We start from the raw sequence: 25,066 nt of genomic DNA, 5'->3' as shown, positions 1-25,066 counted from the left end.
AAGTCCTCCATAAAAATGCCCAGGCTTCGGATGCCAGCTGCAAGTTCTTGGAGTCCCTGGGCCACCCATACTTATGACACCCAGCTACTGGCTACATATTAGGGCATTTCCGTTACCCCCTCAGGTTAAGTAATTCTCTAGAACAACAAACTCAGGAAAGTGTAGTGATTATACTTTTATTGTAAAGATTACACACAGGTAAGGTTTGGGAAGGATCACAGAGTTTCCATGTCTTCTCTCTGTTGAGAGAAGACCTCAGTCACCCTCCAGGAACTTCAGTGTATTAAATAGCTAGGAAGCTCTCCTAGTTTCTGTGTCCAAAGATTTTATGAAGTTTCATTACATAAGTATGATTTTAAATAATTCACTACATGATTGAACTTAATCTTCGGCTCCCTTCCCCTTCCTAGAAGTCAGGTGGCTGAAAATTCCAACTCTAATCACACGGTTGGTATTTCTGGTGACCATCCTCCATCTTGGAGCTATCTGGAGGTCCACATTCTTTTCACTCAGAAAATTCCAAGAGTGTTTGAAGCTCTGTGCTAAGAAGTGAGGACAATGACCAGATGTATTCTTTATTAAACCACAGAGAGACTGCTTTATAAAGTGTCAGAGGTAAATTAGGAGCTTGCCAGTAGGGGCGTAGGTGTTTACAAGCAGAGAGAAGAATATATGCAAAGATGCTAAGGGGTGAAAGAATTTGTGGAATAAATGTCATTTAGTCTATGTAGAATGTCATGTTCAAAAAGGGAATTCTTGAAGGTGAGTCTGGTGAAGTAGACAGTAGTCAGACGTGAAAGGCTGTGAAAATAGGTGGTCACAAACCTTTTATTTGGCCTTGTATGTTTTAGTTTTAATGCAAACTTTTTCTTTTTTTTTTGTCTTTTGTCCTTTTAGGGCCGCACCTGTGGCACATGGAGGTTCCCAGGCTAATCAGAGCTGTTGCTGCTAGCCTACGCCAGAGCCACAGCAACGCCAGATCTGAGCCTCATCTGCAACCTACACCACAGCTCATGGCAATGCCTGATCCTTAACCCACTGAGCGAGGCCAGGGATCGAACCTGCAACCTCGTCATTCCTAGTTGGATTTGTTTCCACTGCGGGAACTCCAATACAAACTTTCAAATACATACAAAGAGGAGAGAGAATAATATCAAGAATCCATAATGAATATGATGAGCTCCGATGTACTCATCTCCATGGCTGGTGGACAGTTCGTTTCATCTATACACCCTTTTTTCTCTCCTTCCCTCCAATAACATTTTGTAGCAAATGTTATTATTTCATTCATAGATATTTTAGTATGTATCTCTGAAATATTTCTTCTACAAAATTACTATAATGACAATATTACAGCTAAAATTTTTAACAATAATTTCTTTATATCATTAAATATGCAGTCACAACTCAGACTGCCAGTTTGGCAGTAGTTTTTTTTCCTCTTATTTTTTAGGGACTCATCTGTGACATATGGGAATTCCTAGGCTAGGGGGTTGAATTGGAGCTGCAGCTGCCAGTCTATGCCACAGCCACAGCAATGCGAGATCTGAGCAGTCTGCGACCTACACAGCAAGACAGGATCCTTAACCCACTGAACGAGGCCAGGGATTGAACCCACATCCTCATGGATACTAGTAGAGTTTCTTACCGCTGAGCCACAACAGGAACGCCCCAGTTTGGCAGTATTTTTAAAAACAGCAAATAGGCGGTAGCATTTTTTTTAAAAATTAGGGTATTTCACTTAAAAAATTTAGATTTTGGAGTTCCTGTCGTGGCGCAGGAACGCCAACTAGGAACCATGAGGTTGCAGGTTCCATCCCTGCCCTTGCTCAGTGGGTTAACGATCCGGCGTTGCCGTGAGCTGTGGTGTAGGTTGCAGACACTGCTTGGATCCCGCGTTGCTGTGGCTCTGGCGTAGGCCGGTGGCTACAGCCCCGATTTGACTCCTAGCCTGGGAACCTCCATGTGCCACAGAAGCAACTCAAGAAATGGCAAAAAGACAAAAAAAAAATTAGATTTTTATGGTTGAAAAACTTGGTAACTCTTATCAACTAGGTGTCTGTTTCTTTTTTTATAACAGCAAGACTTTGGTCAAAGTCCTTGCCTAGCTGCCTTACTCACTGCTTTACCCTCTGAGGAGTCTTGGAAAGGATTTAATCCAGCATGTGTCTTGATAAGATTTACATTATGGAAAAATAAAGGTGGGATCAGAATGCATTTAGGGGAGAGTCCAGGGGAAAGGAAAGGAACCATTTTGAGAGTTTTGCCATAGTCAGAGCTAGAGAGGAAGATATGCTAAACTTTTGAGGACCTTTCAGGGGAGTAGGCAAGTTTAGAATTTTAAGAGTTAAAGGACAGAATTGATGATAACATGTGGAAAGGGCATGTTGAATGTAGAACCCAAATATCAAACTTAGGTGGCTGGCAGATAGGACATTCAGATGAGACAGGAAATTTAGAATGGGCAGATAGGGGCTTGGAAAGGAAAAAAATGACTCATGGATGTTTTGACTGGGTGATGGATGTAAATACAACCAGTTGGAGCCCTAACTGAAGAGAGTTAGATATAGCCAAGATTAAAAGAGTTTTGTAAATACAGCACTTTACTCAAATTCTTATACGCCTGAAGTGTGAAAATTCTCCAGCTAAATTAGAGGAAGAAAAGAAAGGAAAACAAAACTGCTAGTTTTGAGGCCATTCACAGGACTCTCTTTTTAAGACAAATCAGTTCTTTCTGTGTGAATGAAAGATGGGTAGAGAATTCTAATGTGCTTCTGCCTGCTTGCCTGCAAAATTCACGCCATTTATTGTTAAAGTTAGCCAGTATCATCTTAGTATCTATATTAATACACCGTAAGTTCTAAGAAAAATACTTACAAACAGCATTGCAGGGTCTGCCATCTAGTAAGTGCTTGGTAAATTTGCTAGATTTGAATTAAGGCTTAAGAAGTAGTGTCTGTTACAGATGGGAGTTTTTCATCTTTTATTTCCCTGCAGTGTCATCATAAATAGGAAATTCAATAAATATTTGTAGAATAAATGAATAAATTCTAGTGATTTTAATTCTTTATTTAAAAGAATTACTTTTTTCTTAGTTTGAGATGGTATCAACATCCTACAGAAGAGGAATTAAGAATTCTTTCAGGAAAGCAGCAAAAAGGGAAAAGCAAAAAAGATAGGTAAGTTATATTTTGGGGCTTGTTTTACATATATAACAAAATTTATGTAAATATATTTTGGTTAAAGGAACATTTACTGATTATGCCATAAACAGTTGATAAATCTGAGATCAAAACCCAAGGAAATGGAGTTCCCGCTGCTATACTTTGGGGATTGGCAGTGTCTCTGGAGCACTGGGATGCAGATTCAATCCCTGGCTTGGCTCAATGGGTTAAGGATTCAGTGTAGGTTGCAGCTGTGGTTTGGATCAGATCCCTGGCCAGGATCTGATCCTAGCCCAGAACTGCATATGCCCTGGGGCAGCCAAAAAAAGAAAAACAAATTGAATCACCCTCTAAGAAAATCTGATATGTAGTAATCTAATATGTAAGCAGAAAAGTGATTATTTTACTTAAGAACCGGGAGTGGGAGGTTTAGTGGGGGGAGATCCATCCATCCCTATGTTATCACCTAAGAGAGTACTTCTCCAAATTTTGCTACCACTCAGTATGATCATATTGGGCAAACTCATTTGCTTTCTTTACCTGTTTCCTCATTTTTTAAATAAATGTGGTGGAAAATAAAATTTCTTAGGTCCTCTTCAGGCCCCTGAATATTATGCTTAAAGTTTATGAAGAAAGCTGCCTACTAATAAACCTCACTGAGCGGACCACAGAAACCTCATCTGTGAAGTAGAAGGGCCAAACATAGTAATTTTGAAGGATTCTTCTGGCTCTCAAGTTTTATATCCTGATTTATATTGAATTTTCAAGGAAAGTGCATGTTAATTAGCCTCTCTAAATGGACCTTAGTTTCCTTAGCTGGGGACCACTTCTTAAGATCTGAAACTGTGGTGCTAATATATTACAAAATGTCAGTGACAACATATTGTCACCTAATTTCTCATGTATATCATAAAAATTATACTAATGTAGGCTAATGGGTTTATAGGTACTAAAAAATTCTTTAAACATTAATGATTAATTGGCATGAAATTAGAAATTTGAGGAGGCTGTTTTTCTGATCTTGCTACCATTTTTTCACTTACTACAAATATACTTTCAAACTCATTGGAATGTTACATGTAAATGCTCCTTCTCTGTGTTCCAGTAGTTATGTTCTTTAATAAAATATTTCTGCCTGGTATAATTTTAAAAACACTTTACACAGTCTTAATTTAGCCCACTCAGTAACCCTGAGTATTAATTTAATTTATATTTTTTACTAATGAGGAAGCTGTTGACCAAAGATGTAAATGAGTTACTTGGAGCTCCCACTGTGGTGCAACAGGATCTGCGGCCTTTTGGAAGCCACTGGGATGCAGGGTTTGACGCCCAGCAGAGTGGATTAGAGATCTGGTGTTGCCGCAGCTGTGGCTTAAGTCACGAGTATTGCTTCAGTCCCTGGCCTGGGAGCTCCATATGCTGCAGGGCAGCCAAAAATTACATTAAAAAAACAAAACAAAACAAAACAAAAAACAGTTACTCAAATTGATATAACTAGTAAGAGCCAGGATTTTAATCCATGTCAGTGTTTAGTTTCAGTATTTCTTTTTAAATTCCACCTGTGCCTTTTCATAGGTATCATGGTCAACATTTGTAAAGCTTAGTTATGTAGTATTTATTTTATAAACACTTGAATTCTTATTATATATGTTGTAGTCAATGATTTTGTTATTTATTTAAAATTTCAGTTGATTTATGTATTTTTTAAATTTATTTATGCTCGCACCTGTGGCACGTGGGAGTTCCTGGGCTAGGGGTTGAACCTGTGCCACAGCAGCAACTCAAGCCACAACAGTGACAACACTGAACCACTGGGGAACTCCAATAATTTTCTTATTTTACAGTAACTTTTTTATGTTAAAAGTGCTTTATCTTTACAAAAAGTTGCACTAACAACACTGTCCTGTTCCTCCTAACCATAATTATTATCTCATTTATTGACATAAAATTTTTACTGAGGTGTTACCTGTTTATATTAAGAATAAATGCAAATTTGTTGGTATTTTAATGATTGTTACTGAAACTTAGTTTATTACTTTCAGTTTATGTTTGATTTTGTTTACCTGAAGAATTCTCTTGTTTTCCTCCATCTATGATTCCTAGTAAAAGCAACTCTGAGTTCATCTTTCATATTTCTGAATTTCTCATGCACATAAATCTTATTTTTTCATCTCTGACTTAATTATAGCTACAAGTCTGTTTATATGTATGTATGTGTGTATGTGTAATTTCAAAGTGAAATGCATTTTGTCTTCATTTCCTTTTACTGTTGTGCCTAAGAAAAGAGATGTTAGGCTGTCTTTAGGTCACAGGAGAGCAGGAAAAATTGGGTGAAATGCTAAACTAGCAATCAAGATTTTGTTGCCATCACTAGTTTAGATAACCCTTTCCCTGGTAATCTATATATTCTCATAATAATTTACATCCATATTTTGTAGTTCCCCTTTAAAAACATCTTTTGAGTACCATACCTCCTTTTTGATGAAATATTAGAAGTTCTTCCTTTTCATTGTAAAATTTATAACCTCATTTATAATTAGTTTGATACAAACACTTTAACAGTGAGGGTAACTTGTTTTTTGTGTCACTTGTCTGATTTTTATAGGAAATATAATGGTCACATTGAAAGTAAGCCACTAACCATTCCAAAGGATATTGATCTCCATCTAGAAACAAAGTCAGTTACAGAAGTGGATACTTTAGGTAAGGGAAATCTGGGTAAAGTTTCTGTAAATCTCAGTTTTATGTTATGCTAGTGAAAGTAATTTTATCTATTGTTGTCACATTTTTTGTTTTTCTGATTAATTAAGTCCATTATACAGAGTATGAAATATTTCTAAGAGCTTAGAAGCTCAAAATGACTTCATCTGAATTGAATTTTTCTATCCACCTAGCTTGTATTAAGCCTTATTTTTCCCATTTTTTTTCAGAAGAGGCTAACTTACACAAGTTTGTTGTACAGTTTGTTTGAGTTTACAGTTAGTTTTCATTCTCTGAAATTCCATTCTAAATTGCCATCTATACCAGTCTACTTTTATTTGTTACTTGCAGAGATGCATTGTACATTTGTATTAAATTACTACACTTAGAACAATTCAACTTCATGCTCACATTTAGTAGAAAGGAAAGTAGTTTTAGAGTAATGAGTTAGATTAGGAATAGGAAACTTTTTCAGGATTTACTTGTATCCATGGAGTGTCTCTGAATAAGTCATTCAGTTTTTTTCCTTGTATCAGTATTTATAATTGAATAATAATAACTATAATGCTTTAAATTTAAAATAAAACTTATGTGAAATTATTCAAATCCTAGAAGAGAAAGTCATCTAAGATGATATTGTTTACAACATTAGTTTTTAAACCTGTCTATATGTCAGAATTACCTAAGCTGCTCTTTATTTTTAAAGACTCCCCTTAACTACCGTTAGAAACTCAGTAAATCTAGAGTGGGTTCTAGGAATTTGTATTATTTTAAAATGTTCTATTTGGTTCTGATATTTTGACCAGGTTTGAAAACTAAAGGCTTACATGGTAGGTGAGGAATTAAAATAACACATTAAAAAATAATTCTGGTAATGCTGTATAGAATCATTTAATTTGGTCCTTCTTGGGTTAAATCCTACCACCTCAACAAAACCTTAATAGTCATTTAGCATCTCATATAGAATTATTTTATAATACAGAGTGGCTTCAATACATTTGAAAGTTAATTCTCCATTTATAAAGATTATATGTACATTTATACATATATGGAAAGGATATGCTAGAAAATGTCAGTGAGGAACAGTATAAGTCAGCTGTTTCATGTCATTAAGACTGGCTATGTTGGAGTTCCCTTGTGGCACTGTGGGTTAAGGATCCAGCATCACTTTAGCGACTTGGGTAGCTGCTGTGCTGTGGTGTGGGTTTGATCCCTGGCCTGGGGACTTCAACATGCCGTGCATGGACGCAGACAAAAAAAAAAAAAGGACTGGTTATGCCATCCTCTTTTTTTCTTTATAACTGTCTTTCATGCAAAACTTAAAACATGTGAAAGTGCTTGAACTTTTTAATTAGTTTTCACATTTGTTTTATTACTGTATGTATGCTTACTTGTACAATAATATTTATATACATTTCCTGATACCTAAGGCAGCTTTTTGTTATTTTAATAACTGTTTATTGAATAATTATCATCTAATTAACTTTAATAATTATTTAAATGTGGTACTTATCAGACATGTTGTAAGTACTTTATTTGTATTAACTCACCCTCAAAATTCTGAGTTAACTGTAACTGACTTTTTTTTTAACTAGTCAAGAGGAGTTAAAAACTTGACCGGGGTTAGTCATTTAGTGAGAATCAGGCTATTTAATAAACTTAAAACATTGAAGTTAGGGATAGGTGGCTTCAGCTTATTCAGTATTTTGTTTTACTTTTACAATTTTGAGAACTAATTGCAAATGGTACTGGTTAAACAACAGGTCACATAACATCAATATCATTCTAGTTAATCAGAATAACAGGGAGATGTTTTATTTATGTTTATATTTATGTAATTGTCCATGATGCATATTCTGTATATGTGTTTAGGTAGAAGTAAAGGGTTTTTTGCCTGAACTTCAGGTACTCTCAGGCAGTTAATGCAAACCATCAGGATTGATGATGTCCTAGGTTTTCCTTTGATTCCAGTGTTCTGTTGAAAGGCATATATGAAGAATATTTGATTTAAATTTATAGCAAGAATATGTATAATTTGTTTTTGTCGTGTGTGTGTGTGTGTATATATATATATAATTGATATCCCAATAACTATCTTAAAAGTCTCTCAATTTGCATTAACTGTCTATTATCAGAACCTCTTAAAGAACATAAGAACATTTAAATGTCACTTGGCCATTTGCTGTGAATGAGTTCCCTGGTGGAAGCCTATGTGAATGTGGGCAGGGATGGAGAATTAAAACACTTACTTGACCTTTTGTTAATAAAAAGTGAAAATCTTTGATTAAACAGATATTTATCTGTTCCATTCATTTCTCTGCTGTCCTTCGAGAAAATTATTTAAAAAGCTCAACTGAGTGAGCTTTTAGAGGGGAAGTGGGGTGTTTAGAGGATAGGATAGAAATCGTGCAAGCACTTTAGGGTAAATCTTTCACACTGGTGTTTAGACGTTATTGAGTCTATACAACAAAAAAAGATAAAGCAGTTAAAATGACTTGAACATTAAGTTGAAGCAAATAAATTACCCAATTATGAAAGGATTTGGAGTTTTTGCTATTGCCTCATAGAGAAGTAAGTTTGTTTTGATATTTAGATGTCTTATTTTGAGTGGTATCTTATTTTTAAAATATTTTTTTTGCACATGTCTGATTTAAAAATATCCCCAGGTATTACATTTTACAACTAATATTTTCCAAAAGCAATATAGTTCATTTTATCATGTGCCACTTAGAAATGGAAATTAATGTTTATGTACATGATATATTTCCACCATTTTAGGCCTTCTACAAAATGTTGATATTTTAGATTACTCTTTGGCAGAATAAACCAGGATATCTTAGAAGAAAAGGGGATGGAATCATATTTACTTTCAGACAATTCTGATTGTAATGTTAACCCATAAGGATGGAATAGTTTGTTGAAGGAGTATGGCTTTATGGAAAAATGACAGGGATTTCATCAGCTTTTCTTGCAGGAGCAGAAGAGAGAATAAAAATATATTCAATTTATTATTTTAATCTGTACAAAATGACTAGTCCTCCATTAGTGTGGTTAATAACTGACAGAGCATTCAGCTTTCTTGCTTCACAGAAATGAATATAAGTAAATCTGTAGTACTCTACAGTAAGTTGTATTCTAAAGCTAAAATATTACAGCTTAGATTCTTTTTAATAAAAATCTTGATGTATAATTTTTGTAAAGCTTATCAGCTAAGAAAGTACCAATTCATTTTGAAGACATATTTTTAACAACATAACCAATTTTTGATATTCATTTCAGGTTTATTTTAATTATTTATGATATATTAAAATTTTGCTGTGGATACCAACATTCTTGATCTGTGTCCTACATTTTTAGATTCTCATATTTGCAAACTTTACAATGCAAATCATGAAATAGAATAAAATCTAACTTGTTTGAAATTAATTATAGATAAATCCCTCTAAGTTGTTTATTAAAGTTGAAGTAAAACTTTCTTAAACTTCTATTTTTCAGCATTGCATTACTTTCCAGAATACCAGTGGCTGGTGGATTTCACAGTGGCTGCTACAGTTGTTTATCTAGTAACTGAAGTTTACTACAATTTTATGAAGCCCACACAGGAAATGAATATCAGCTTAGTATGGTGCCTACTTGTTTTGTCTTTTGCAATGTATCCTTCAAAACATCACTAATATTAATTTATGAATTTGTTTTCCTTTTATATCTGATGCTGTTAGATCTCGTTTCTGATTTTAAAGGATTTTAGATCATTAGATTATTTTTTTGTTGAAATTCTCTTTATTTAGTTGAAAAAATTTTCAGAGTAGTGGTAGATAGTTTAAAAAGTGAGGTACAAGGAAAAATACCAGTTTTCTTCCTTTCCTTTCTTGTCTGACTCATGTTATAGAGGAGCCACTTTTACCTTTTTTAGATACTTCTTTGGAGATTGCCTTCCATATGTTTAAATATTTTATGATGATAGTATTTCCTTAATTTTAGGTATTACTGCACCTTTCTTTCCCTTCCTTTTGCTTCCCTTCTGTTCTTTCCAAATGGTAAGGAGACAACTTTTTACTGAAATCAGTAGTTGTTTTTAGTTACGCCTATATGTTATATATATATATATATATATATATGCCTATATATTATTTATAGCTAAGCATTTTAGTACCTTTTACCCTACTTGAATAATTTCCTGTTTTTCTTATACAGAAGTTAAACTCTTCTATAGAATTCAAAACCTCACTAGTTAAGATACATTTTTTTAAAAATTGAAGTATATTTGATCTATAATAATATAAATTTCAGATATGTAGCATAGTGATTTGGTATTTTTACAGATTATACTCCATTTAAAGTTATTTCAAGATAATGGCTGTAGATTCCTGTCCTTGTTGCTTATCTATTTTATGTATAGTAGTTTTTATCTTTTAATTGCGTATCCCCAATTTGCTCCTCCTTCCCTCTCCCCTTTGGTAAGCACTGTTTTGTTTTCTATATCTATGGGTCTGTTTCTGTTTTGCATTTACATTTGTTTGTGTTTTTTAGTTCCACATATAAATGATGTCATACAGTGTTTGTCTTTCTCTGACTTCACCAAGCATAATATTCTTTAGGTCCATTGACGTTGCTGTAAATGGCAGAATTTCATTCTTTTTTTGGCTGATACTCCGTCGTGTGGGTGTACACCATAGCTTCTTTATCCGTTATCCATTTGTTTGTTGATGGGCATTAGGGTTGCTTCCACATCTCAACTTTTATAAATATTACTGCTCTGAACATTGGGGTGCACCTATCTTTTCAAATTAGTGTTTTCATTTTCTCTGGATATATATCCAGGAGTGGAATTACTGGATCATATGGTAGTTCTGTTTTTAGTTTTTTGAGGAACCTCCATACTGTTTTCTACAGTGGCTGCCAGATACATCATTTCTATTCTATTTTCCATGGAAATATCCTCTTAGAACTCTCATTTCTCTAAACTTGATACATACCTAATATCCTGGGATATTCTTCCCGAGAATTCCCTGTGCCTCTTTTTGGATAACATCTCTTCTTGCGTTTACTCTCTTCTTTTGGCAAGTTCTCCTGTAGTGTTTTTAGGAAGTGTGGTACCTTTTTTGTTTGAGATCTTGTATGCTTGAGTTATCTTTATTTTTTTCCCCATACTCAGTTGCTATTTTGGCTTAGTACAAATTCTAAGAAAGAAGTAGTTTTTCCTCAGAGTTTTAAAAGCTCTTGAGCAATTGTTGCCCTCTTTGTATATACTTCTCCTTCTCCCACTTACATTCACTCTCCAGGAGCTTTTTCTCTTTTACCAGTATCCTTTTGGTATTCTGAAGATTCATCATTAACTGTGATAAATTCCTGGTTTAGCTTTTAAACTGGAAACTCATTTCCTTTACTACTGGGCAATATTTTTATTTAATTTTAAGGTTTTTATTAAAATTAAACATTCTCTCGTACATATCCACTTGTCTAGAGACCACCTCCTTTCTGTTTCATGTTTGTACTTGTATTTCCATATGCATACAAGCCTACTGCTTGATTTTAATTTTAGACTTTAGCTATTGTTTCACTCTGGAAATGAGGACTTAGCACCTCTGCTTAGCTTGTCACCATTGATCATTTCCCATTCATCTCATCTTCTAACTAGAGTAATGTCATACTTTAAGAAAATATTCAGTATTTGTTATGAACATGTAAACACTCTTCACAGATAAATACTTGTTTTTTCATTTTCATTTGATTATTTTCTTTGTACGTATTGTTAATTCAACCTCAAACTCTTCTCATTTTTAGAAGCATCAGGTGGTATGTCAGTTTCATCTTCTTGAGTTCTTCTGGAGCCCTCAGGTAGGCCCTGATCTGGATTGGTTAACCGTCCCTAAGGATGCACAGCTGTTCCCCAGGAACCACCAATTATTGTCTTTTTAGAGATTCCCTTTACATCTCTTGACCTGGGGCTCTTTTTCTTCATGTCTACCTCTTACTTGGTTTACTTTATCAATTTGGGGGAGCATATCTTCCATTATTTATTCAGGAAGGTTGTGTGGGAGTGCATATTTTGTGACTTTGCATGCCTGAAAATATTTTCATCATACCTGAAAATAATTTATCCCTTAATTAAAAATGGAATTCCAGAGTTCCCATCTTGGCGCAGCAGAAAAGAATCCAACTAGGAACCATGAGGCTGTGGGTTCAAATCCTGGCCTTTCTCAGTGGGTTAAGGATCCAACGTTGCCATGAGCTGTGGTGTAGGTCGCAGATGAGGCTCGGATCTGGCGTTGCAGTGGCTGTGGCGTAGGCCGGCAGCAACAGCTCCAGTTAGACCCCCTAGCCTGGTAACCTCCATATGCCGTGGGTGTGGCCCTAAAAAGACAAAAGAAAAAAAAAAAGAATGGAATTCCAGGATTAAAAATCATTAATAATTTTGAAGGCATTTATTTTCTTTGAAGTTTCATTCTTGCTTTTTAAGAATTCCAGTTTTGGGGAGTTCCTGTTGTGGTGCAATGGAAACAAATCCGACTAGTGTCCATGAGCATGCGGGATACAGGTGTGATCCCTGGCCTGGCTCGGTGGATTGGGGATCTGGTGTTTCCCTGAACTGTGGTGTAGGTTGCAGATGTGGCTCAGATCCCGCATTGCTGTGGCTGTGGCCTAGGCCGACAGCTGTAGCTCTGATTCAACACCTATCCTGGGAGCTTCCATATGCCACAAGTTCAGCCCTAAAAAAGCAAAAAAAAAGCAAAAAAAAAAAGGAATTTCAGGTGCCATTCTGATAGCTGATTTTTCATATATCCAGGTGTTCCCCCTCCCCCCCCCCCATGTGGAACCTTTACCATCTTGTCTTTGGCCACTTCATATGATGAAATTTTATGATGATATGCCTTTTGTTGAGGATGTGCTTCATCTGTTGTGCTGGGATTTCACCAATCTGGAAACTCAAGTTCTTGACTTGTAGAAACTTTTCTTGAATTATTTTATTTGTGATTGCCTTTTCTTCATTTTCTCTATTTCTGAATGCTCATTGCTCAGATTTTAGATCTCTTACAGTAGTTCTCTAAGATGCTTCTTTCTCACAAAAAATTTTATAGTTATATTTTAATTATTTAGGAGTCCCCAACCCTTCAAAATTTTTTTAATTTCTGCTATAATTGCAAATTTTCAAATATTTCTTTTTTGTTTCTCCCTCCATCCTGGAAGTCTGTCTTCTCATGTCTGTTTGAGGTATTGATAGATTATGTAAATCTTTTTCTTCTACTAAGTATCTTTTTACTCTTGAGTTGCTTTGTTTCTTTGGTCTGGTTGCCGTCTTTCATGTTAAAGACTCTGAGATCTGGTGATCTGTATTTGTTATTTTACTTATTTATTTATTTATTTATTTTTGCTGTTGGGGCCACGCCCACGGCATATGGAGGTTTCCAGGCTAGGGGTCTAATCAGAGCTACAGCTGCCAGCCTATACCACAGTCACAGCAACACCAGTTCTGAGCTGTGTCTGCAGCCTATACCACAGCTCACTGCAGCGCTGGATCCTTAACCCACTGAGCGAGGCCAGGGGTCAAACCCACAACCTCATGGTTCCTAGTCTGATTCCTTTCCACTGCACCATGATGGGAACTCCAGCCTCTTCATATTCAAGTGTGAGGCACAAAAAGCCTGAATGGAAGCTTGGAGCATCTTGTCATCTTGATGGATAAGAGATCATCTTTTTTATCCTCTCCAAAGTATAAATCTTCAGACTTCTTTCGGGGCGGGGGGGACATTTTGAACTGGTTATTTTCTAAAAGTACTTCTTTTTGTTAGTACTTGGTCTTAATACCTCATGTTATACTCCCAACGCATATTTGCACTTTCATCCCAGTGTAGATAATTACTTGGCATCTGACCAGTTCCTTATCCTTTCTGGGAGTTCAGTATAATCAGGTTGCATCTTGACTTTCTGATTGAGCTCCCTAGTTCTGTTTAGTTGTTTATCAATTATCTACCTGCTTTCTAGCTTCACATTTGTACTGCTGTTTCTCTTCTCATTCACTGCATTTATGTACTTTAAAACAAATTCTTTTACTGTCCTTTTGGTGGGGATTAGTGAGAGACCAAAAGCAGGTGGATATGCTAAATCTGCTATTTTTATTCAGAAATACTATATTATCTCTTTGGTAAGATTCTCTGTTTTCTCTTGTCTTTTTTAGGAACTCTTTTTAGTGAGATGTTGGATTTCTTTGATCCTTTAATTTTTATCTCCTCCTTTTCATGTATTTTATACTTTATTTTTATCTTAATCTTCTCTTTGAACCCTTCTGTTGAATTTTTATATCGACTTTTTTTAAGACTCTTTTTTCTTTGAGAGTTCCATTTTCATAACACTCTTGTGTCATGGATGTGTAATATCTTTGTATTTTTTAGTTTTAGTTTTAGTCTTTTAGGGCTGCACCTGAGGCATATGGAAGTTCCCAGGCCAGTGGTCTAATTAGAGCTGTAGCCGCAGGCCTACACCACAGCCACAGCACCATGGAATCCAAGCCTCATCTGCCACCTACAGCACAGTTCATGGCAACATGGAATCCTTAACTGACTGAGTTGGGCCAGGGATGTCCTCATGGATACTAGTCAGGTGCGTTACTGCTAAGCCACAATGGGAATTCCAATAACTTTGTATTTTTAAGAAAATTAGTAGCTTTTAGGTTTAAATTTGCACATTGCATTGTTTATTTTCTGAGTCTCCCCTTTCCACCTTTTTTGTTTTAATTACTGTCCTGTTAAAGATTGTTTGTGACTGTCTTGTGCTCTTTGAGTATCTGTATATATTCAAGAAGGAGGTGCTAAAAATTGGAAGTTTTGTGCAAGTGGCTGGAACTTGTTGATTGGTGGGCTTTTTAGTGGATGATTGAGTGGAGACTTGGCAGTATCCTTGGGGAACCTCTAAATATCAGTGTTTGCTGGTTGTCAGGCTTGTCATTTTCTCCAGAGAATTGTCCATTCTCCCGTCTGTGGGATGTAAAGTCTGACAACCAGTATTAGGAGAGCGATTGAGGAGGATGTTCAGAGATTCAACATTCAGTGTGCAGATATTAATTTAAACGCATTTCTGAATCCTCCCCCTGCTCTTTGTTTTCAGCTTTTCATTTTCACCCAAAGTTTTGCATGATGATTCCAAGCCCAGTCTTCTCTGGTTTAACATCTTTTAAAATGAATTCCTCTGAGTTCTGCCAGACTTGGGAAAAAGCCACCATCTAATCTCTGTGATTAGTCAAAACAGATGATCTGGGAAATATAATTATATTAGTATAGCATTCAACCTGTTACCCTGTTTTTCATCCGTTTTGCAATTGTTTCTTCAGAGGTCCCTACTGTCTCCAATTCCTGACTTGTACACCATATGTTATGAATAGATTGGCTTCCTTACTGGGTTCCTCCCCTTGTAGAACCAGTGTAGTACAGAAAACTGAAACGTAAGTCAGTTACTGCTTGTTCGTCTACTTAATGTCATCCAAAATGTTGTTGAAACATTTTTCTACTGTCGTCTCTTTACTTATTTTCAATAGTTTGACTTTTTCTTCTTTATTTAGTCAGATTTTGAGAGTAAGCAGAGTTAATGTGTATCTTACATCTTTTATTTTCAACCAGAGACTGCTGAACCGTCTTTTAGAGCTATAAGCAGATACCATTTAAAATAGGTGATTTGATTTGACATTTGACACCACTGTGCTATCTCTTTATTGACTCTTTTGGATTGATTTAGGTATAACTTAGAATGGAAGAGCCAGAACAAAGCTTTAAGAGTTGACGTCTTCACAAGGTTTTTATTATACTGGGTAGAAATATTGATCATTTGTGTCAGTTGAGAAAATCCCCAGATATTCAGTGTTGTAGTTCTTTCAAGAGCAAATTAAATTAAAGCATTTAAAATTCTACTATTTAGTTCTGCAGTATTAAATATGTGAAAATATCATTTAGTCAGAATAAAGACCATCCCTAGGCATCGTCAATATGAAACACTGAGAATATTTTAACTTGATAATTTGCACTAGCTGATTACATGTCTTGTTATTTTTTATACTTTGAGTTCTCATGTCCTCTGAAGTATTGTTATTATGGGATATTCTTGTTTTTGTTTCATTTTGTTGTGAACTGTAGATAACACTAGTGTTAAAATAGTGTTTATGTAGAAATGTAATGTACATCTTGATACTCAGGTTTATTTAATGCGATGTAGCGCTTAATACCTACTTACCAGAGAAATTAGGAAAATGTACTTCTTAATTGTTACTCAAATTATTTGTTATGTGAATAAAATTTTATCTTTCATTTCACTCAGTAATGCCCAATAATGTGAGAGCAAAGATCCCAGTCTTCAGCACTGAACTGGCTCTGCTTAATTTTAAGTAGCACACTTGTGAAAGGCACCAAACAATAGCATCCCTGCGGGAATCTAGTAGCTGGCTGTCTCTCCAGCCCAAAGACAGAAAGTGGTGAAGGGCTTTAGAATTCAAGCTATTTTCTGCCAACTTTGACTCTTTACAAAGGAGGATAGGAAAGAAGAAGGAAAGTAGAATTGTGTGCATGCTTAGATACATGATTTTCCCTCAAACTTTGTAGCATGTGAAAAAACAACCTGCTGCTTTCAGTGGCATGCAGGAAACAGGAATTAAATGCCCGATATCCAGATTAATACCAAGGAGGAGTCTGCTTATTGCCCAACTTTTATCTTAGTTATAACATATCTGGTATGCCTTTCACACCCTATGAACAGTCTAGCTGCAGTGACCTCTCTCTGGCTTCTCTTTATTTTCTTATTGTATGTGCCTACTTATTAGTCAAACACATGTCCCCATGGATTACGTAGGACAATGGCTCCACTTAATTCAGAGTCACACATACATCAGTTGATTCAGAAATTCTCAGCAGTTGTTACTGATGAAATGTCCTTTGTTAAAATGGTCCCCAAATTAGACACATATAACTTAAATAATTGGTTCACTTCAAAGTGGGGAGGAAAATTATTTTATTTTTGTGGTCATTTATTGCCCACCCCATGCCTCCGCCCCCATCCCAATCAGTTTTATTTGACATACTTGTATTAGACAACAGTTATAATTTTTATAGAATCTTGAAAGTTTTAAAAGCACAAGAATGACTTTTTAAAGTGTGTGACACTAAAATTTTGAACCCTGGGACCTAAAAAACTGACCCTTCCCTGTCATCAGCTCTTCATTCTGCTTCACCTGAGTTGTGCATGTACCTAGGCTATCACATCTGCCTCTAGTCTCACTCCTCAACCCAAACTAATTCTCAGCTCTACTCTCCTGCCTATTTGTAATTCTCACCACCTATTTGTCCAAGTCTGTATGTACCAGTTCCATTTATGCCAAGTTACATGGTATATCAAAGATAAAGGATCAACAGAGCCTTATAATGAGGATGGAGCAGTTGTAGTTGTCTTTTCTGTATGGTAGCCCATAAAATCTTAGAGTCATTGGAGAAATGTCTTCTGATTTTATGATATGAAGCGTACTGTTTTCATTTATGAATGAGAGAAAAGTGAAAAGGTAAAAATGGTGTTTGTAAAAAGTCTAGAGATCCTTTGGTGGAAGTGAAACTTTTAAAAATTAAAATATTTTACAATTTATGGATTTTTTTAAGGAAGCTTTTCTTATGAATAAGCTTATGAATAGGCTGTATCACAGGGTAATATTGAGTCAATTACGTGAATTTGAGTGAGAAGAAAGCTATTCTACAAAGGATGATAAAGCTTCTCAGTAGTCTCATTATATTTGGTTAAAGGACTGGATCATTAGTCACATTTCCACAGTGCTTGTATTTTACAATGTGGATGGTTTAAGATACAAAGCCCTATTATATATGTTTTTAAGGCTGTGTTTAAAATTTTTAATTTACCTTGGTTGATAGACATGCAAATTTTATACAGAGGAAAAGTTGTGACTGGTTTAAACTGAAATAAGTTCTAAGGTCTTCTATTTTTAATATTGAGTTCTATATGTATATTTGTAAATTGTAGGCCTGAATATTAAATGCTGTATTTGTTTGCTGTAGGAAATAGAGAAGTACAGCAAAGTAGCACAACTTAAGTCACCTCTTCTAAACAATTGTAAATTATTATTTACAAAAAAATGTTCTGCTTTAGATTAATAAGAAAAATGAAACACTAAATCCTAAAGTGAACTACATATCACTTTTCCTAGTGAGAAAGGAACAGAGTCAAAGCTTTTGAATCTGAGCCAAGGTACCTGTTTTGTCTTAAAAATTTCTATGTTGCATGTTTCGTCAAAACTTGATTCTCTAACAAACTTTTGGAGATCTTCTGTGATGTTAATGCTACCAAATTAGTCACCTTTCAGGTCAGAAATGTAGCATTACATAGGGAACTAACTTGTGAGATAGGACTGTTTTTATTAATTTATAATTATGACTTTTAACTAGAAAATGATAATTTTCCTTCTGAATCTAAAAAATATGAGTAACCTTCATTGTTATGCTTCATTTTAATCCAGAAGATTAGTTAATTGTTTGTTTGCTTTCATTTTAAAATAAAGCCTACGTTTTTGTGCTTTAAAAAATGTATGGCCATCGTTTCCACAGTTTGGTTAGGTTGAGGCTGGCTACAAGCATTTTTGTGGGACGGGTTTTAAACTTGAATAATAGTTTTTGGCTTATATCTGAGAGAATTTTAGGTTCTGTTTCTTCCTTTTTATTTTTGATAGGTAAAAAAATAGGTTTATTAAGATAGGATGCTTGAGAGAGATGCAAGTGGGCAGGCAAGGAGGCGCTGCCCTGTTTATTTTTTCTTTAAACAAAATAAAGTAATTGAACCTTCATCTCTAAAAAAATATGAAAAAATGTTTTAATTAAAAATTATCCAATTTTTTTTAACATTTGAAGACAGGATTGGATAATTTTTAAAAAGGATTTTATTTGATAGCTCATAAGGATTACTCTATTTAATTATTAGTTTTTGTTGTCTGTACTTAGCAGATTCTTGGTATAGTTTCTAGATTTCTTTGTGGTGAGATTGCAAAGTATAATGTAATTTAAGTATTTTTTTTTTGTTTTTGTTTTTTGTTTGTTTATCTTTTTAGGGCCACACCTCAGGCATATAGAGGTTCCTAGGCTAGGGGTGGAATCGCAGCTATAGCCGCTGGCCCACACCACAGCCACAGCAACGTCAGATCCTAGCCGAGTCTGCACCCTATACCACACCTCACCGCAATATTGGATCCCCCACTCACTGAGCGAGGTCAGGGATTGAACCTTCAGTCTTCATGGATGCTAGTGAGATTCATTTTTGCTGAGCCATGATGGGAACTTCTGTTTTAAGTATATTGGTTGCTTTCTCTTACGGAAAAATGGATGTGAGAAGTCTAGTCATTTGAGTAGGAAAAAACATTAGGGACTTTTTTTTAATTTATAGAGGTTGCAAAAACAATAGAATTTTTCACAGAGTAGAAAACCTCTTCACTTTACATGAAAATTGCGTAGTTGAGGGGAAATGTGACCTGTTTTTAAAAAGGTAATCATACAGTTTGTGAAAAATTTTCGAGAAACCGCTATGAAAACCTCTGTTTATTCTTTAGGATACTATACGTTAAATTTGTGTATTTGCAGAAAACAGAAATAGCAACATTTCTTATCAGAAAGTGGTCTTTGTATTTACTTTCCATCTCAAAAGAGCATTTGTAAGATATCGTTGAATATTTTCAAGATGTTAGGTATAGAAGACATTTTCTTAATCTGAGAATTAGATCCTTAAAGCCGTGTAAGTATAAACTAAGTTAAAACATAGTGGTGCTTGATATGTGTATGTTATTAACGAGTTGTTGTCCTAGATGAGAGAAATTTTTGCCATTTTTAGAACTAAAAATTAAGCCTCTTCACCCTTTGAAAGCTCTTATCTCCAGCTTAAAGATAAGTATATTTAAAATACTTCTTCCTGAGTAAATCTTCCCACCTGTCCTTGATTTTTTTTTTCTGTTGTAATTTTTGTATCTGCATCTATAAATTAAGGCCTAATTCCAGTTGTGAAAAATACTGACATTAAATTAGAACTTTAAAAATGTCAGCCACATGGCAGAAAAAAAGCTATTCCATCCCTAACATTCTCTTTATTTCGGGGGTTGAGATTTAATAATATAAAACAAAATAACCTAACACTTAAAGTAGGTGGTCCATTGAGCTAGCACTGAGGGGTTAATAATTAACTAGGGGGGAAATTATTAAAAGAAAAGCATCAGTGGCTTTGCATTTATTGTTTTGGATATTTACTAGTGTAATGTTCTTTATGAATGTAATGTACAGGTTGATCTATTAAAGTAGTACTAGAGTGAGATAAAAGTAGTGGGAAGCATTTACTCAGGTGAGGGTACTTAGCCATTGTTTCTGTTAAGTCATACATAAATAAATGTTATCTTTTTACCTAGTAAGTGTTTTTTTGTTATACGTGTTTTTAAATATAGAAGCCCAATTTTGGTATTATGATGTTATTTATGTTATCAGTTTGTATTTGTGGACAAAAGGGTTAAAAATAACTAATTTTACTTGGAAATTGTGGACAATTTATGAAAAAAGATCAGAGTAAAAGGAAATGACTCTTAGGTAGATTTTATTTTGAAAGTCATTCCTGTAGTATTTTGGGTGTAGTTTATTATTTATTTTTCTGAGTGAACAATGTTGCAGATAAGCATATTCATGGCATTAGAGAGTAAAAGGACTTATTTAGAAACAATCTGTTATGTAAGTATTAGAGAAATTTGATGTGTCTTAACAAGAAACTTTGTTAGTATCTTAGCTAGTAGTAAAGTCTCTAAAGTGATCTCAAAATAAAGTTATTATAGTGGTTAATGAGGAACTAAATGGGATCTGTCTTCTTTTAGGGGGGTTTTGTTTAGTCTACTATTGCATATTACTGTTTGGATCTATTATATATTAATTGAATAAATACACATTGCTATAAAAATTTGGTAGAGAAAGAGTTAGATTTTGAGTTGAAACATAATGAAGCTTCTGCAAATAAAATCCCAAAGTAGACTTCGATTGGTTCAGCAAACCTTTGCATGACTCTTCTTGGCTCAGCAAACCTTTGCGTGAGTCTTTTTGGCTCATCTTTTCTTGACCAGAAATAAACTTAAGGATTATTGCTGGAAAATACTCACATTTTTTTTCCTATTGTGTAGGGAATGAATAACTTAGAAAAGCTGCCTATTTACCTCTCTACAAAGTAGGTTAAGTACTTGGTTTATATATGTATATCAGGTCTTTGCCAGTGAAGAACTTAGACTATATTGAAATCTTTTTTTTTTTTTTTATGATAGTGTTACACAAGCATGGGGAAAATTGCCAAGAGTTAGTTAATGTTAATCATCATTTTTTTTATTTTTTTGCCTTTTGTAGGGACCGCACCTGCAGCACATGGAGGTTCCCAGGCTAGGGGTCTAATTGGAGCTGTAGCCGCCGGCCTGCACCAGAGCCACAGCAACGCGGGATCCAAGCCACATCTGCGACCTACACCACAGCTCACAGCAATGCTGGATCCTTCACCCACTGAGCAAGGCCAGGGATCAAACACGCAACCTTATCGTTCCTAGTCGGATTTGTTAACCACTGAGCCATGACGGGAACTCCAATCATCAATAGTTTACTCCATTTTAATTCATAGGACATAAGGTAATCTCAATGCATATGTGCTTTACACTGTGTATTTGTGTGTAGTGTAGATTCTGTTAAGCTCTAGGGCATAATGTACTTTTTTCCAGAGTTGGGGTACATTGTAGATCAAGATTTTATTAAAATCTAGATTGAATTTTCCAAAATGTTAACTTTTATTAAATAATATGTATACATTGTTAATTAGATGAAATGTACTAAAAGTGTTGCATTAAAAACCAAGAATCCCCATTCCTTACCCTTTTTCCATTTCTTCTGGTCTTGTTTGACCTGTTTATTCTGGCTCTAAGAAATCTTCATATTTCTAAATATAATACTTACACTACTGACTATTAATTCATCACTTACAGTAATTGAAAATATTTCTTAAACTGTTATCCTCTGTGCTCTTCTTTGTGATCTTAATGTAGGAACTTTACAATTTTTGCTGAAATATTCAGTGATTTTATACTTATATAAATATTGTTCACATATGAGGATTATAAAGTATTATGGCTTCTTTTGCATTTTTTTATTAATAGTTTTAAAAAATTTACTGATTTTTTTCATTGTGTCTATTATTAACTCCATTATCTTTTCAGTATTTCACAAGGTCAGATAATTTGTGTTAGTTCCTCTTCCCTTCCATTCCCACCTCCATATAATCCTTGAGACCTCCGTTTTCTGGTTTTCATTTTGACTAGTTGAACTTCAGGCCTACTACACAATCGTCATCCTGGGACTTATTTTTATGATCACCCTAGGAATTGCCTTTGCTTTCTCCCTAGTTTAATTTCCCACTTCCAGAAATCAGTGTTTTTCTCTTTCGTTGTTTGTTCAAATATTTTGGTGGAGCTTTCTGCTAAAGTGGACATGTAAGGTGACCAGTTTTAGACTTTACAGTTTTCAAAGTATCTAATTCTTTGTTCTCATTTATTTGATTAGTATTTTGGTTGGATAGTGAATTCTAGGTTGTTGATATTTTTCTTCATAATTTTGAAGACATTGCTCCGTTGTCCTCAATATCAAAAGTTGCTGTTAAAAAGTACAATGTCGGAGTTCCCATTGTGGCTCGGTGGTTAGCGAATCCGACTAGGAACCATGAGGTTGCGGGTTCGATCCCTGGCCTTGCTCAGTGGGTGAAGGATCCGGCGTTGCCGTGAGCTGTGGTATAGGTTGCAGACATGGCTCAGATCCTGCCTTGCTGTGGCTCTGGCGTAGGCCGTCGGCTACAGCTCCTATTTGACCCCTAGCCTGGGAACCTCCATATGCCATGAGAGCAGCCCTAGAAAAGGCAAAAAAGACAAAAAAAAAAATACAATGTCATGATATTTAATCTTTTGCACATAACTGGTTTTGCTTTATTTTTCTTTTCAGAAAATTTTTATAGTCATCTTGTTACTTGTTTGGTTTTGGAAGGTTTATGATCCTGTACCTTGCTGACAATCTTATTTTCGTTCTCTGTGCTAGCCTTTTGGTAGACTCTTTCAATTTGGAATTTTGTGTTTGGAGATCGTTATATCTCTGAGTCTCTTCTGTTGTCTTCCCATCCCCTGTTCTCTTTCTCTGTCCCTCACTTTTGTTAGATTTTATACTTCCTAGATTGATCATCTAATATTATCGCCCTTTCTGCTATATGATATGGAACTTTTCCGCAACTTTATCTTTCAAATTTATTTTTTAAAATTTATTTGCCTTTCCATTTTTAATTTCTGATCTTATTTTTGATATTCTAACCATTCCTTTTTTCATAGCATCCTGTTTGTTTCAAAGATGAATTTATCTTTATTCACCTTTATAAAATAGCTATCTCATATGTACAGATATCTGAATAAAATATGTGTCTATTTGTGTATGTAAAATTTTTAGGGAGGAAAGAGAGTAGGTCAGGTAATAGGTTATGATCCAAGACAGTATAACTGTTACATTGAGGAAATGGTGAATATACTATTCTCATTTAAGTGGCGGTTTGGGGACTGTTGAATGAAAACTTTAACATATGGGCATATCAGGTCATAGTATTACATATCAGAATATTGTATGTGTGTTTACATTGTGGGTGATGGGAAGGTTTTGTTCTGGTATGGGGCTCAATAAATAGTTGGTTATTGAGGATGGATTATAGCATTTTAGGTATTCGTGGTATAGGATTATATTAAAGTGTTAATGAGGTAAAGGTTATACTTCACCCTTGGGTTTGGTTACATCTGTTTTTTTTTTTTTTCTTTAGTGTCGACATATTTTGTAATTTATTTGGTAATTCCGTGGTAACAGAGTTTGGCAGTAGGTGTAATCTTTGGGAAATTTCATTTTGGTCATTTGATATCATTTTTGGCTAAAGATGTTATTTTGCTTCTTAGTGGAAGTGAGGGAGTTGGAAAATTGTCTCTTTGTAGACTTGAATATCCATTTCCATTAAAAATTAAGCAGTGTTTTTCCAGCCTGGGCATGGGGCCTTCAGACAATGAGAGGGATCATAGCTAGACATCAAAAACATTTGTTATTTTGGAGTTTTTATGTTTTGTTTTTCAATATCATTCCCTTTTCCTTATTATCTCCTAATACATAAATTCTTCCTTAGAATGCCGAGAGAGATGAGCATGTCATGTTTGATATTAATAAAATGAACCACTAGCTTTGTTTCTTTTTAAGTTTTGGAAAAGAGGTAAATGAGTAAGGATCATGGGATTCTGAATATCTTGGAGAGCAAAGTTTTGAGTATCTATATTCTAGAATCTTATCACCACTCAAGCATTGTTTTGTGTTTCCTAAAACTCCATCTTAAATATTGAAAGTTCGATGAAGTTTTTTTTTTAAGACTTGTAGAATTCTTCTTATCTTGCTGTCTTAGAAAACGGTATGCTGCTTCATTACAAGAAAAATACTATTATGGAGAAAAGCTCCAATGGTCCTTTATTTAAAAATCAGGGTTTTTTATTTTCCCTTTTGTTATTTGCTTTCTCACCTGGCTTCATCTCTTAATAAAGTGGTTAATATCACTTATTAATCATAAATATAATCAGATTATACTTTAAAAATAAAATAATTTTTAAAATAATTGTGTAGGAGTTCCCGTCGTGGCACAGTGGTTAACGAATCCGACTAGGAACCATGAGGTTGCAGGTTCGATCCCTGCCCTTGCTCAGTGGGTGAAGGATCCAGCATTGTTGTGAGCTGTGGTGTAGGTTGCAGACATGGCTCGGATCCCGCGTGGCTGTGGCTCTGGCGTAGGCCGGTGGCTACAGCTCTGATTCATCCCCTAGCCTGGGAACCTCCATATGCCGTGAGAGCGGCCCAAAAAATGGCAAAAAGACAAAATAAAATAAAATAATTGTGTAAAAGATTTTTATAATGTTGTTTCTCCTATAAGGAGAAGTTAGGAAGTTTGAGCAGGGACATCTTAACTTTGTAGTTTTTCTTTATTGATGGAACTGTTGAAAAGTCAATATAAATTTAAACTACAATGTATTTATTACTTTGGTTAATTAGAAAACTATTCCAAGAGTTTAGATTATGCAAGATGGTTTAGAATTATACTTTGTAACCTTTTTTTCCTGCCTG

General features: G+C 34.9%; 1 protein-coding gene across 6 annotated transcripts in view; it reads left to right on the top strand.

The window, feature by feature from the left end:
* The window catches only part of TMEM161B (transmembrane protein 161B), a 74,609-nt gene that overhangs the window by 32,637 nt on the left and 16,906 nt on the right, over positions 1–25,066 (top strand). For 5 of the 6 annotated variants that reach the window (XM_047778244.1, XM_047778247.1, XM_047778250.1 and 2 more), the window contains 3 exons: positions 3,096–3,179; positions 5,770–5,867; positions 9,360–9,516. In XM_047778244.1, coding sequence (XP_047634200.1) covers positions 3,096–3,179; positions 5,770–5,867; positions 9,360–9,516 — 339 coding nt within the window. The remainder of the gene's footprint in view (positions 1–3,095; positions 3,180–5,769; positions 5,868–9,359; positions 9,517–25,066) is intronic. The other variant, XM_047778249.1, reaches the window with a different exon arrangement.

Source organism: Phacochoerus africanus, chromosome 4 (genome assembly GCF_016906955.1).
Source record: "Phacochoerus africanus isolate WHEZ1 chromosome 4, ROS_Pafr_v1, whole genome shotgun sequence".
Taxonomy (NCBI): Eukaryota; Metazoa; Chordata; class Mammalia; order Artiodactyla; family Suidae; genus Phacochoerus; species Phacochoerus africanus.
Note: the sequence above shows the minus strand (reverse complement) of the source record. Positions and strands in the feature narration are given on the sequence as shown.